The following is a 14,169-nucleotide window of genomic DNA, read 5'->3' as shown; positions in this document are numbered from 1 at the left end:
CTCTGTACTATACTCACTTTGTTTTGAAAGCTTTCTTAAGGTTCACTTCACCCTCAAGGATTTTAGGGGCAAGCAGCATGTTCCTTGGGCATATGAAACTTTTTATAGACACATTGTATAGATTTGCCAACAGTGGGGGGGGGGGGTTGTGGGGTTGTGTGTGTTTCTCTCTCTCTTTCTTTCTTGCACTAATAAATGTTTTTTAAAGGGAAAAGATGCACACCATCAAACTCCAGCATGTGTTTGCTCGAAAGGCCTATTAAAGGGATTTTATTTGAATGCTTCATAACAAACTTTTTAAAAAAGGTATGCTGTGTGTAGCAGTGTACAGTCAAATACAAATCAGTCATAGTTGAATCAGGCCCTTTTTATTCTTTAATGTAATTACACTACAGCTGCATGTGAACATCTCAAATATAGTTATGCAAGCACCTCACTGTCAGGGGAAATTCTTCCTTAACACAAGTCCTACTAGTGTAAAGTATTATCTGGTTGTATCTCTTAGGTTAATGCTTTGCTTGTACCTGCTTGCAGAGTTAGAGGCATAATCCTTACCCCAAGCAAGGGTTATTTAAGAGACAGGTTATTTTAAGTTCAGGGCAAACTGTGTAAATCTTGTGCATTTCTGCTGGTTTGCATGTAAAGAGGGGTATGGTGGATTTTTTCTGTTTTACAAAAAAGGGAAATAGTAGCTAATACAAGCCTAAACCCTTTGCCTGCATTGTACTGTTTGAAGCACATTTTTTCCAGTACAACACTGGAAGACTGGAAGAAAACTTACTGACATAATTAGGGTAGACTAGGGAAAGATGGAGGACCCAAGAAGGAAGATTTAGTTACCCATAAACTTTCTTGGGTAAGGAAAAATACGTTTACCTTTACCTGTCAGGGTCCCAAAAAACACACAGCAGTGTTGTTGCACACCCAGTTCTGGTCTGCAGAATTTTAATTGCTTATAAAATGAGAATCTTCTATCTGATATTTGGCAGAGAAAATACCTTGGGTGGAAGATGCTATCCTAGAGAGTTTCATCCCAGTTGGATGTAGAGAACAGTTAAACCCAGCCATGTGTTTCCAATTTTTAAAAAATGAAAATACTGAATTAAAGGAGTTTCTTTTAAAAAAAAACAAACCCTGGTTTTTTAGTGTCCCATCTTTCCCTTCTAATGCTAGTTTTAAAAGCTACTAACTTATGTCTCTATCAAGTGCTAATAGAATTATATTTATAGAACTGGTCTTAAGCAGCCACATACCTCACCAAAAGCAAGCTGCTGTGACCCAGCAAAGCAATATTGAAAGATGGCTAGATTTGAACAGATGGTAGCTGCAGCAGAAACTATAAAAGGGAAGTTGGTTACACTTCAACAGTAAGACTGCTCATGCTTTGTTTTATGGGGTCTGGTGCTGCTACAGTGAAGCGTCAGGAACAATATGCTATTGTACAAGTAGAGCCGACACCAGAACAGTTACAACTGCTTATTTTAGTTGATAATTTTGATTTCTAGTGAGCTACAAAAATTTTAAAAGTGTACATACTTTTAGCAACATCACAAATACAATGGCACAATAGTGAGTAAAGAACAAGTGGTTCAGAGAAGACAATGTCCAGTAGATTCACAGGAAGAGCACTTCAAGCCAGCAAAGAAGCCGAGTTATCAAATAGATTCAAAAGGACAGACAAGAAGGCTTCTTGCCAGAATTTTTTTTTACCACACCAATTCCATTAATGACACAGTGAGAAGACAGCAAATGGCTGCAGATCTTGTGGAGACCTGACTATTTCACATGTATGGGTTATAGTGCCTTAGTAGTTCAGCTTCATCTGGCTTCCTGAAGCAAGGGCTGTAGAAGAAACACACTATGAGCAATTCTTAATAAAACTTAGCTCTATCAACTTACCATTACATATATTAGTTTCTCCCTGGCTAAATGCTCCATATGTGCAGGGATGCCACAATTCTGTCTTCTTTCAGGGAAAAAAAATCCGAACAGGTGTCTCTCTACCCCACCCCCGCCATTTAGCTTCTCTGTCATTCTCACTAGAGGTGTGGTGCACAAGTAAACAATTTTAATTGTATGGGAGTGGGAAAGGGCAAGCTTATTAAATATTGGGCATCCTGTTATATTAGAACAATACTCCTGATATTTAATAAGATGCACATGCCCTTCCACATGCAGATTAATAACATGGAAAGGGAGACTAAGGGAAAGTACCCTCCTTATACTTGAGCCTTGGCCCTATACATTTTAAAAAGGTATTATTTTTATAGGGCAGACCTGGCCTTTGGCTTGAAGAAGCCAGATCCTCCTCCATGGAAAGTAATGCCCTTTAAAAATTTACAGGGCCAAGACCCAGCTCAGCACTCCCAGTCCCTGCTCCTTAGCTGCTGCGGTCTCTTCCACATGACTCCCAATTCCAATATTATCAGGAGTGATAAAATCGGGAGTCATGTGGGAGACTCAGAGGTATCAAATATTGCTGACCCAGCGCCATAAATACTACATCTTATTTGACTGGCAAAATCTGGCTGCAGATTCCTAATACACAACTAGATCACCAATATTCCTATTGTCAAAGCTAAACTCCATGCCCCATCCTCATCCTTTCACCCTCATCTTTTCACTTATTACAGTTTTTCATTAGCTGCCCATTTCCTCAATGGGTACTACAATTTGCAGTAAGGATGTGTGTGGAAAGAACTTTTGGGAACCCACCATTCCAATGAGACAGCAGATCTAGCTTGATACCATTTCTACACATATACTCCAGTAGCTAACCGTCTAAAAAATTGGAGAATGCACTTGCACTGCTCAGCGGCTTTATTCACAACAAAGCTGAAAATTTTCAAACTGTAAAGGTTATTTGGCTCATTGCCCTTCATTAATGCCTTATTTAGAAAATGTATATACCATCTCTCTAAAAAGGTATTGCATGAGGTAAAAATGAAATTGTAAAAGCAAGCGCAAAAACGATAAATCCTAAAAACAGAAATAAAACAATCAAAAAGCCCACCAGGGTCATGAAAAACAGTATAATACACAACATTAGCAGGAAACATAAAATAGTATTAATAAAATAGCCCTCAAGGGAGGCACAGGCCATGAAGAAACAACTTAAAAAGATGGAGCCCTTCACTTAAAAGCTTGGATAAAGAAAAATGTTTTGGTCTGGCATGTTAAAATGAAGTGATCCTGAAAGGCAAGGAACTACCACTGCAGAAGCCCCATCTCTGATTGGCCCCCACTTAATCTCAGTAGTATGGCTCATAGAGGTATGCCTTAGAAGGAGGATCTTAATTGGTGGGGACAGGACAGGAAGAGGTGTCATTCAAGTGCCTGAGCCCCATGGCATTTATAGAGTTTAATGGTAAAAATCACCACTCAAAATTATGCCTGAGAACAACTCTCCATTTTCTGAATTGTTAAGGCCACTTTCAGAATTCACAAGGACAAGGACTGTATTTGCTAGGCAATGTTACAGACAAAAGAATTAGTACTGTCCTCATTTACTTGGCTTTCTAATTGTAAAATGCTGGCGAGCTTAGTTAGTCCACAGTGGCACCATCTACTTCCATAGTTGCAGAGAGAATTGTTTGAAACTAGATTTAGTTCAGTATTTTCGCCATTATCTTAACACCATCAAAAATACACAACTCATGAACTTCCGCAGGATCTGAGATCAAGTGCCCAGAATGCTGTGGGAATACGTACTATCAGACATAATATTAACAGGTGCTTGTGACAAAACTTTTTTCTGCAGCTGCCTCCAAATGATCAAACGCCACTTCTCTAGTGGTACTGTTGATACCATCACTCTTGGACCTCTGGCATAACTTAAAGAATGTTTATTTTAGGGTCTCTTTGCATACCGTGAGATCTCTTAGCCACCAATATTTTATTGCTATTTTTAGCCAATTGAGCTAATTTGATTGCTTTATTACTGTTTTAATATGAATGTTTTGCCTCAACTACTGTATACTGCTTTGTGTGTTCTTTTGAGAAGAAAGGTACAATTTCATAATTTAAAAATTCATTTTATTTAATTTTGGGAATTCTGTCTTTCTACTCGAAAACCCAAAGCAATGTACAATAGTAGAATTAAAACAGTCATATTAAAGATTTGAGTCCAGTAGCACCCTAAAGATCATCAAGATTTTCAGGGTATAAGTTTTCACACCCAAAAGCTTATACCCTGAAAATCTTGTTCTTTAAGGTGCTACTGGACTTAAATCTTGCTGTTCTTCTGCAGACCAGCACAGTTACTCACCTGAAACTATTATTCACATTAAAAACAGTAATAAAGCATTTTTAACCTATGGTTCCTAGCACAGTTATTTAGAAACAAATCTCACAAACCACACAAGACAAATTACACGAGGACGCTCAAGTGAAGGGAGACAACATTAGCCAGGAAGCATAGTTTGAATTTCACCTCTTTCTACAGAGCTGGCTAGATTCTGGTTTTAGCCTATGGTTCTTAGCACAGTTATTTAGAAACAAATCTCAGAGCTAAACCACACGAGACAAATTACACGAGGACGCTCAAATGAAGGGAGACACAATGTTAGCCGGGAAGCGTAGTTTGAATTTCACCACTCTCTACAGAGCTGGCTAGATTGCTCCTCAGAGGGTTTGTTAATAATTGACAGAGCCTTCCCTGAGGCAAAGAGGAAATTAACAAACCCTCTGAGGAGTGATCTAGCCGACTCTGTAGAGAGAGGTGAAATTAAAATTACCCTTCCCAGCTAACATTGCATTTTCCTTCACTTGAGCATCCTTGTGTAATTCGTCTCATGTGGTTTAGCTCTCAGACTTCCTTCAGAACAAACACTTGTAGGGCAGGGCTGCTCAGCATTACTTTTCCTGGTCTTTATTTTACCCAGGTTTGAATGCTCATCCTGCCATGGAAACTTGCTGGGTGACCTTAGACCAGTCACATACTCTCAACCTAACCTACCTCACAAGATAGTTTAAGGATAAAATGGAGGACAGGAGAACAATATAAACTACTTAGGGTCCCCACTGGGAAGAAAGATGGGGTATAAATCAAGTAAAATAAGTAAATAACTGCCAAAGCACTACTCTCCTCTCTCTATTTTGTTCTGTTCTACATCATTTTCTCTTAGTGTTTGAGCTTTACTGAGAAGGTCAAGAACAGACAACATCCACCACCCTTGACAATGATATGGAAACAGTTAAACATGCCTAGGATGTCAGTTATTTGTTATGTAATCATGTGACAGCTGCTGTTATAGACTAGCTCCACCCTTAGTGAGTGTAGGCTGTTGGTCAGATTAAAAGTGTCTCTAGTCCAGTATTCTGTTTCCAATACTGGCCAGCTGAATGAATATCTAAACCCATGAGCAATGAATAATGGAGAAAAACACTCACTCTTTGCCCCAAATATTTGTTATTCAGGAGGTACACTGCTTCTATGTTTGGGAGGTCCCATTCAGCCATCATGGCTAATGGGTATCTTACAACATTGTACTACCCAGATAATGCAAATTAAATGTTATTTAGAAGAGATTACACAAGAATTGCTTGTAGGAGTTTACTCTGATAAAGCTCCTATCTAGAGCTCTGTATATAATCTACATAGTGGTACTACTGACTACAGCATGCAGCTTCCTTAGAATCTCAGAAGTAGGTTCCAAGTGCTCAGGGCAAGCAAAAATAGGCTTGAAATTATGTAGGCAACACCTGAGCATGAGTTATGCAAAATGATATTCAAATCACATCAATGATCATAGTTAACAGAGTGTGCAGAATTCACCTATTCTGAGCTATGTCTTTTCTGCAGAGTATACATACAGGCCTGCTTATAACGGCTGTCAATGACTTAATTGGGACAAACTTAATTTTTATCTCCTGCAGTTCAAAGCAGGTCATGTTTTGTCCCTCCCAGACTTGTGTTTATCTAATCTGAACTCCATCCAACAGGTCAGTATTTTTTTTACCTCTTGGATGTCTTGTGAATTTACATCTGGACGCTTCCAGGCAGGCAAAGCAAGAGCCCATAACACCAAGAGCCCATAAATCAGGATCAGCATTCCCAGGAAGTTAGCAAACCAGGCCTCTGCAGGGAGCTTTGAATATGGTGTTGTTGAATTTGTTCTGAGGGGGAAAAGAAGGATCACATTCATTTAATGAGAAACAAGTTGCAAGCATACACACTTCCCCCAGAGACCCCCTAAAGGAAGACACAGCTGGGGTAATACCAACAAAATATCTTAAGTCACAAATCAATTTTATCCTTTAACACAAAGCTTTGTCCACCAGCCCTTAAGGGCACCTCAAACATCCGTTCTGACACCCAACTGAAGCACACAATACACTCACCATAACATCTGACTACTTAATATGTGGACTACCATTGTCTCACACATACTAGTTCCTTGTCTTGGTTGCTATCAATGGAGTTGTAGAAGCTATGTACAGAATGACAGCAGTCTGTCTCATAAATAATCCTACATGCTATGAATCACATCATGGGAGACCCTTTTCGGTAGCATCCCTGTGGCTAACCTCCTCCTTTGAAGAAGAAACAAAATATACCAAGGTCCACAAATGCAGATTCATCACTTGGAAGTGCTACTGGGCAAGGGCCTCTTGTCAAATAAACAGGTAGTAGCAGTTGCCAGAGATACCTTTCTCCAGCCACAACCCTTCCTGGGCAGGAAAGCTCTTGCCACTACAATATATGCCCTGGTAACCTCTAGGTTAGATTACTGCAATGTACTCTATGTGGAGCTGCGCTTGAAGACTCTGGAAGCTACAGTTTGTACAGAATGCTGTGGACAGAATGTGAACTGAAGTGGGTCATAGGAACCATATATCACTCTAGTCTTGTTCCATCTACACTGGCTCCCAATTTGCTTCTGAACCCAATTCAAGGTGCTGGTATTGACCTTTAAAGCCCTATACGGCTTGCAGGCAGCATACCTTAAGGACTGCCTTCTCCCATTCACTCCAGTCACCTTTAGAGGACCTGCTTCAGATGTCCCCCATCATCTGAGGTTAGATAGATGGCAACACAAGAAAGGGCCTTTTTGGTTATGGTGCCAAAATTTTGGAACTCTCCCCCAGGGAGATTTTGTCTTTCCCCCTTCACCAACTGGTGAAGACTTTTTTGTTTCATTTGGCATACCCCCATGGGTCAGTAATGACTCGGTGCTTGCATAGGGGACTACCCTTACCTTTTTACCCCCAATAACTATTATTGGCCCTCCTCCCTGTTCTTGGTGTTGTGTGTTTGTGTGTTATATTTTTATTGATGTTCTCTTGCATATTTTCAAGAAACTGAGGTAAGAGAAAGTCTCCCTGATGATTTCTCATGATGGGTTAACAAAAGGAGGATTTCTAGTTCAAAATACATCTTGATAATCATTTTCCATATTTTATTAAATAGATTTGCATCTTGATGGTTTGCCATTTGTTTAGGTTTTACAGGAGCAGTTTTCCTACTGTATAATGATCTTTTGGAGACTTTTCTTGTTTTTATTTTTAAGGTTGTATTGCTTTCAGAGTCAACAGCGAAACTCATCTGCACCAGTACCCTCTATTTGGCCTTTCTAGGCTGACACTAGTAAGCATTTTTTTTACTCCAGTGTCTCATTAAGCACCCATCATTTGGGAACCCAGGAGTATCAACCTTCTCCAGTTTGCATTATTTGCAAACTTTTCTTTCTTGTTTGTTTAGCAGCTGCTGCCTTCTCCCCTAGTACTCACAATCTGAAGAAGAGCTTCTCATTGATGCCAGAGATACAGGCCGCCAGAACTAAAGAAAGGATGGCAGAACCAAAGAAAACATGGATGGGCTTGTAGAGGGCTCGTAGCCAGATGGGAGCCCAAGGTAGCAGGAAAGAAGCAAATCCCATTATCCACTAAATAAAAGAAACAAAAATTGGGCAATTTTAAAACAATAGCGGAGAAGGAAATGGCCAGAATCAAACATGGTAAATGTATTAGGAAAGTGCTTTTTTAAAAAAGATAAATTTAAGAGTTCTACAGACAAAGAGTAGTGTGGGCAGCAAGATTTGCAGAAGCACTTATTTTAATACTTACATTTATAAACTGCTTGGTAGCCCAAGATTCTCAGAGCAATTAAAAACCAGATTTTAGAGATACAGAAAGTAGATTATCTATTTAGATTTGTTGCTTGGCAAACTGCTTCAGATGCCGTGATTCTGGCAGAGAACATGACATATCAAATGAGAAGGAGGGTTAACTTAGGGAAGAAAAAACTGACAACCAAGAAGGAAATGCAACTTTTGAAAGGGTTGTGTAAAAAATGTGGATAGTACTCATTGCCTCAAAAGATGAGAACTTGGGTAGGAGGTCAACCAGTGTAATTGATAGGCAATAGACTTAAGCAAGCCAAAGTATTTCTTCATACAATGCATAACTAACCTATTGGATACATCACTATAAGACACTGTAGCAGCCTTTGGCATAAAAAGATTAATATATATTAAAGATAGTGGACAGACCTACCCAGTGGCCATTTGACCTTTAGCAAGAATGCAACATGTTGAAAGAGCATATTTTAGGCCACCAGATTCTATGTAGAAACAACTGTCTGTGCTTTTTGAGCTTCCATAAAGCATCTGATTGACCACTGCCAGAGTAAGAACTGAGCTATCTGGACCACAGGACTGACTCATTTAACTATTCACTGATTTTTACCTACCTGGCAGGAGAAGAGCAATACAGCTGTTAGCCCCAGCCAGCTGTGCAGTGAGTACATGTTGGGAATCTTCTTCTTGTTGTGAAACTCAAAGACAGCAACCAGCCCCAGTATGACTAGGATAAATGCTACTAAAGTCAGTGCCGCATGGAGCAGCTTCCAGGGAAGCTTGGGCCTCTCCCAGGAAAAGGGTACACGATATACCAGTGCAGCTGCAGGGAGGAGGAAGGACGTTGTCAGAATCAAGACTGTTGAGGTACCCCTCCCACCAATCACCAAATTATTTTTTTCCAAATTCCAATGCAAATTGTGAATATTAGACTGGATTTGGAACATTTCCCCCCTTACCTGAGCCATACAAGACCAACATGCCTGTCACCATGAGAACCGGGTGCCAGTTGAACATCTCAGAAGAACCATCCCAGGCAAAACCACCAAGCCAGTGCTGGCCCCAAAACCCTGTGAGCCCCACGCAGAGGACTCCTAGAATTCCCTGGAGGATGGAAAACGGTAGGAACGGGATACCAGGCATCTCGCTACTAGTAGGGAGTACACCTGGGAAAAATAAGATACCAGATAGGTTTGTGGCTAGCCATTAGACCATAGCATTCATCACATGCCTCCTTGCTTGATCTTCCTGACCAATTCTGCCTTCCTTCACTCTCTGGAGCACTGCTTTGCCTTTATCTTCTATACACTATCACAAATTGTCTAGAAGACTTGCTTTAGATTGACAGTTTTATAACCCAAAGAGAAAGGAGTCTTAGAAGCTGGTTTAGGGAAGTAGCTTTCAAATGCATAACTAAACCAGTAGAAGACACACTGTAAAGCTACCAGGAGGCAAGCTTGACGGTCTGTCTGGGCTGATTCACGTATATCACAATTTAACTGGAATTCGGTTCTTTCAAAAGCCAAATAGAACAATTAGCAACCAGCACACTATCACACAAAGCATCCGTAACTCACCAAGTATGTCTGCTAATACTAACTGGGAACTCCCACAGTTACATCTCCTTTCCACTAGACAGAAGAGGCTTAATCAGTTTCCTTACATAAGAAAAGGTTTTCCTGTAACCAATATGATTTCCATCTCTCTCAGAATCAACTTGCATGGAAAAGACACCGGACTGTTAACCAAATTCTCCATTTACCTATGTTATTAAAAACCATTTCACAGGGCCCATACACACAAGTCCAAGAACCAGAACTCACAATTAATCCATCATATGAGCAGGCAGGAAGAAACCAGTTAAAGTAAGTCAGGTGAGCCAAAATAAGTCTACCAGATGCCTCCACAATCTCACAGATCTCACAAATCAGTTCAGAATCAGGACTACTCCATTAGCCAAGTCAAATATTTGTCAGTGGCATTCACAAACAGAATAGCTTGTATCTACTTCCACTTGAAATAAGAGCCAATCAAAAGTAAAGGTCATAGTAGCCCAATGAAAAAGGGAACTGGAAAGCTCCACATGAAGGATTTCACATTTCTATATGAATGATTCTCATAGGCAGAAACCACAATTTTTTCCTCACACCCAGCAGTACTATATAGAGTTCACACCTGCAACTTCTACTTCCTGTAGCAAGGCAATGGTTACAAGATGTCCTCAACTTCTGCTTTCATCCCAAAGTTTAGGAGGCTAGCACAGAAAGAGCTGAGGCTAGAATGACTAAACCCCACCCTCCACAGAGCAGAAGTTAAGTAGAAGAAAGTATGGACAGGATAGTGATGTTTTGTGTTTTTTAAACATAACCAGTACCTTGAAGTTGTTCACTAGACTGGAGACTCTGCAGAATTGTTTTCTCCAACTCAGAACAGTGGTGTCAAAGGTTTCAGATGTTGCAACAGTGCCTTCCTTGGGAGAGGTATTCTATAATTTGCATATCTATTATACCAAATAGGTATCCATCTACACCAGGAGAACTTGCTTGTGCAAGTAGTTCAGCTAGAATGCAAGCTACTTCTTAGCAGTTGTATTCGCCTGTGTGATAAGTTGTGGGTGATAGTCCACAATATTACATGTCAGGCTGTGCTGCAGTCAGATGGTTTTGACTTATTTGGAAACTTCTACAAATACAGGGAATCACAAGCCACAGAAGACTACTTTGGGCTCATTACAGACAGTAGTACAGTCAAGGTAAAGGTTCCACTGCCCCAGCTATGCCAACAGATGACACCTAACAGTACAGAAAATTAGTTGAGATAATCTTACCCAAGATTCCCCAAATCCCAGAACCAGCGGTGAATTTTGAAGCCATCTAAAGGGGCTATGCACAAGGGTTAGTTGAGCAGACTGTATGATAACACCATCTCACATAATGCACTAGCCTTTCTTCTCCTCACTTCACAAATGCTGACAATAACTCTTCCCCATTGCAAAAGGGACCATTTCATACTGCACTAAAGGCTTTTTACAGCCTGTTGTTCTGTCATATGTAGGAATTCAGAAGCCCGACAAGAGGACAACTGTCCTTAAAAGAAGGCTGTGGAGGGGCCTAGGGTTGCAGGAGCCATGCTGTAGAGCAGTGGTTCCCAACCTTTTTGATATGGTGACTCACAAGACCAAATTTACTTAATATGGTGACTCATCCAAGGCTGACCCAAGAGACTAAGAAAGTACACAAGGGAAGGCTTGAGGAGATTGAGGAAGATGGCAGATCTCAGCAAGGAGGTGGGTGGAAGTGGCTTTGTGAAGTACATCTCCCCCAGCAGGCAGAGAGCAGTGAGACACTTCAGGGAGCTAGGCAAGAAGTTGGGCTACCAAAGGACCAGTGCCAAGACACAACCTGTACTCACACACACCTTTCTCGCCTCCTCTCAATTTCCCATGTGCTAAACAGCTCCTACCTACTGTGGGATTAGCAAATTTTAGTAGAGACCTTGGATCAATCATGTAATCATGAATTTACACTAGTAAGAGATGCAAAATGTATTTTCTATGCATGTCTTAAATAACTAGTCCCCGCAGGGCCTCTCTGCCTACATACCAAAGAAGAGGGGAGAAGTTTAGCCTTCAGGAGATAGATAACTGGACATTCCTGTGATGCAGAGGCAAGGGTAGAGACAAAGGAAGAATTATGAGTTCTCCCCCCCCTCCCTTTGGAGAGGTGTGTGTGTGTGCGATGCTGTCGCGAGAGTGAGAAACGGAGAATAGCCAATCTAAAGGTATAAAAAGATCAGATGCTTATTTTGAATGTGACTTTCGTTTCTCCAAAATGATGTCATAAGCCCTTAAAAGTAGCATGTGCTCCTTTGTTCTCTGATACACTCTGAGCTCACTTGTAGCCTGTACCCGATTTGCAAATATACGTTGTTCTTTACATCAGCCCTTGTCTGTCTCATCTCTCTTTTGCTCGGCGAATTGGAAAGAGGGGGAAGGCACTTTTGTGCAACACTACTCTCCAGCTTTCCCACCTACTAACCTAAAGTTATTAGTTGCCAGACAGCTTTCCCCCTGCATTATTTTTTCAAAGCAGGACGGTGAGGCAAGAACATGAGAAGCTGGAAAGGAAAGAGAAGAAAGAAAGAGAAGGGTGCCAAAGGGGAGCCACCATTAGGGATGGCTGGCCTGAGACCTACTTTCAGAGGCTTCACCATCTACTTTTCGGTCACGATCCACAGACTGGGAAACACTACTGTACAGTTCACTTTATTGGACTTAATGCGCCATAAACTTGGCTTTTGCTGTGTGTGTGTGTGGGGTGTGTGTGTCTCTCTCCCTTCTTGTTATAACACAGAAGTCCCCAGGCAACAGTCAAGGAACCCTTAAGGCAAAAATCATTCATACGCAACGTAGAGCAGAACCACAAGTGACAAAAGGCACAGATTGGACACTTGTCAGCTTCCCTCAAGTTTTGATGATGAAAATGTAGGCAGCTTGGTGGAATGTTGGACAAGTGACAGTTGAAAAGTCCATTGGACAGCAGTCGGAGAGCGAAGCTGCGAGACCAGGATGCCTACATTTCCCATCAAAACTTGAGGGAAGCAGACAAGTGTCCAATCTGTGCCTTTTGTCACTTGTGGTTCTGCTCGTAGTTCCACCTGGAATTATAGGTTCCAGACATAAGGGCTAACTTAAGTTATTAAGGAAAAGAAAGGGGGGAAATGTTATTAAATCCTATGCACTGTTATGAATTACAAAGCAGAATGGGACCCAGATGGTAATAATTAGGCTTATTGGAGAATTGGAGCAGTGGCATGCTCTTACTTGCTGCAAGCTTTACACCCAAGGAGACAGAATCACAGAAGACTTTGCTCAAAAGGCGAGAATAGCTGCAGATAGAGATTTAAATTCTTTTCAACAAAATCTTTGGAGAAGGATTCGTACTGCAAGCATTGATTGCGATGTTACTCGGCTATAGTTTATGGATTTCACTGCCACCTCCTTCAGTGGAAGCAATTAGGAAAATCAGTCATGCTGAACCGGCAACGTCCAGTGTCGAGTATAAAGAACAAACGCGCCGGTATTTTAGAGATTTTAATTGCGGCCTAGGCTTTCACAGGTAACATCATGACGTTGCAGTACATAACAAGTAATACACGTTATACATTGGTTAAAGTTTTTTTTTTCACGAAACAAAGCAAGAATCGAAGTCAGATAACCAAGACTGAAGCGTTTCAAGGCCGGCCGAAAGGCTCCTGCACTGCATGTAATTTCTGCGCATATGAATGAACGACGCTGACGTTGACAACAAGGAAACAGACCTCATTTTAGCTAAATGAGATTGCCCATTATAGAGCTAAATACAGAATCCGAGTGAAAGGGCCAGCGGCAATATCGTACAATCGTCTACCGTGAAGCGCTAGTCAACACTACTTTACTCATTTTTAAAATGGTCGGTTATTACTTTTTTTTTTTTATCCCGCCCTTCAGAGAGATCACGGTGATGTACATGATCACATCGCTCCATTTCATCCTCACAATAACCCTGTGAGGTGGGTTAAGCAGGGTCAGAAATGACGGCTACAAATACAGAAAGAAATTCCCACTCCTTCCTAATAACTACCCGCATAACTATGACCATGCAACCCAGAATTAAGAAAATGCATGCGACTACCCACACCTCGCTTCCGTCTGACACGCGGAGAATGCCGGGAAAAGTAGTTCCAAAGCGTTGTCGACCCTTGAGCCTTGCTCATGCTAAGTAATAAAGACCCTCTCTTCTGGGATTTATGATCCTGCCCAATCTTGATATCCGGCACAGAGAAGGATGGATTTCTGGGAAATGTAGTTTCACTGTGAAACCTGCGTATTGCGTTTCATAAGGACGACGATGAAATTCTTTTTCAAGGGCAATATGAAAACTTCGTCTCCATTTATTTCCGCTTCCAAAATGTAAAATTTCTGTTCTCAGGTCCTTTTTATTATTTTCCCCCTCGGGTCAAAGACATGCAGTCTAGCAGCACACACAAGATCGCATTCTAATATGTTGCAAACTTTTCTGACAGGGCTCTGTGCTAGCTGCATGACACGTTG

The 14,169-nt window shown here is 41.1% G+C and overlaps 1 protein-coding gene across 3 annotated transcripts; it reads right to left on the bottom strand.

Moving 5' to 3' along the window:
* Window positions 1–346: 346 nt before the first annotated feature.
* LOC129324095 (lysosomal membrane ascorbate-dependent ferrireductase CYB561A3) lies at window positions 347–13,876 on the bottom strand. 3 transcript variants are annotated; one of them, XM_054971094.1, is made up of 6 exons: window positions 13,757–13,876; window positions 9,038–9,244; window positions 8,693–8,901; window positions 7,732–7,886; window positions 5,961–6,117; window positions 347–1,842 (listed from the first exon to the last, which is right to left on the bottom strand). In XM_054971094.1, the coding sequence occupies exons 1-6, from the start codon at window positions 13,830–13,832 to the stop codon at window positions 1,819–1,821; spliced, it is 828 nt and encodes a 275-aa protein (XP_054827069.1). In that variant the 5' UTR covers window positions 13,833–13,876; the 3' UTR covers window positions 347–1,818. The 3 variants fall into 3 exon arrangements, with proteins under 3 accessions (XP_054827069.1, XP_054827070.1, XP_054827071.1); XM_054971095.1 differs by lacking the exon at window positions 13,757–13,876 and adding an exon at window positions 10,453–10,509; XM_054971096.1 differs by lacking the exon at window positions 13,757–13,876 and adding an exon at window positions 9,902–9,930.
* Between the last annotated feature and the right edge of the window lie 293 nt (window positions 13,877–14,169).

Source organism: Eublepharis macularius, chromosome 2 (assembly GCF_028583425.1).
Source record: "Eublepharis macularius isolate TG4126 chromosome 2, MPM_Emac_v1.0, whole genome shotgun sequence".
In the NCBI taxonomy this organism is placed as follows: domain Eukaryota; kingdom Metazoa; phylum Chordata; class Lepidosauria; order Squamata; family Eublepharidae; genus Eublepharis; species Eublepharis macularius.
Note: the sequence above shows the minus strand (reverse complement) of the source record. Positions and strands in the feature narration are given on the sequence as shown.

Bases quoted from the DNA above. Each gene is read 5' to 3' on its own strand.
- LOC129324095 (XM_054971094.1), bottom strand. From the start codon at position 13,832: ATGAGCAAGGCTCAAGGGTCGACAACGCTTTGGAACTACTTTTCCCGG. The intron at 8,902-9,037 runs GTAAGGGGGGAA...TCCTCCCTGCAG, and splicing joins GTTGGTCTTGTATGGCTCAG to CTGCACTGGTATATCGTGTA. The intron at 7,887-8,692 runs GTAGGTAAAAAT...TCTTTTATTTAG, and splicing joins TATTGCTCTTCTCCTGCCAG to TGGATAATGGGATTTGCTTC.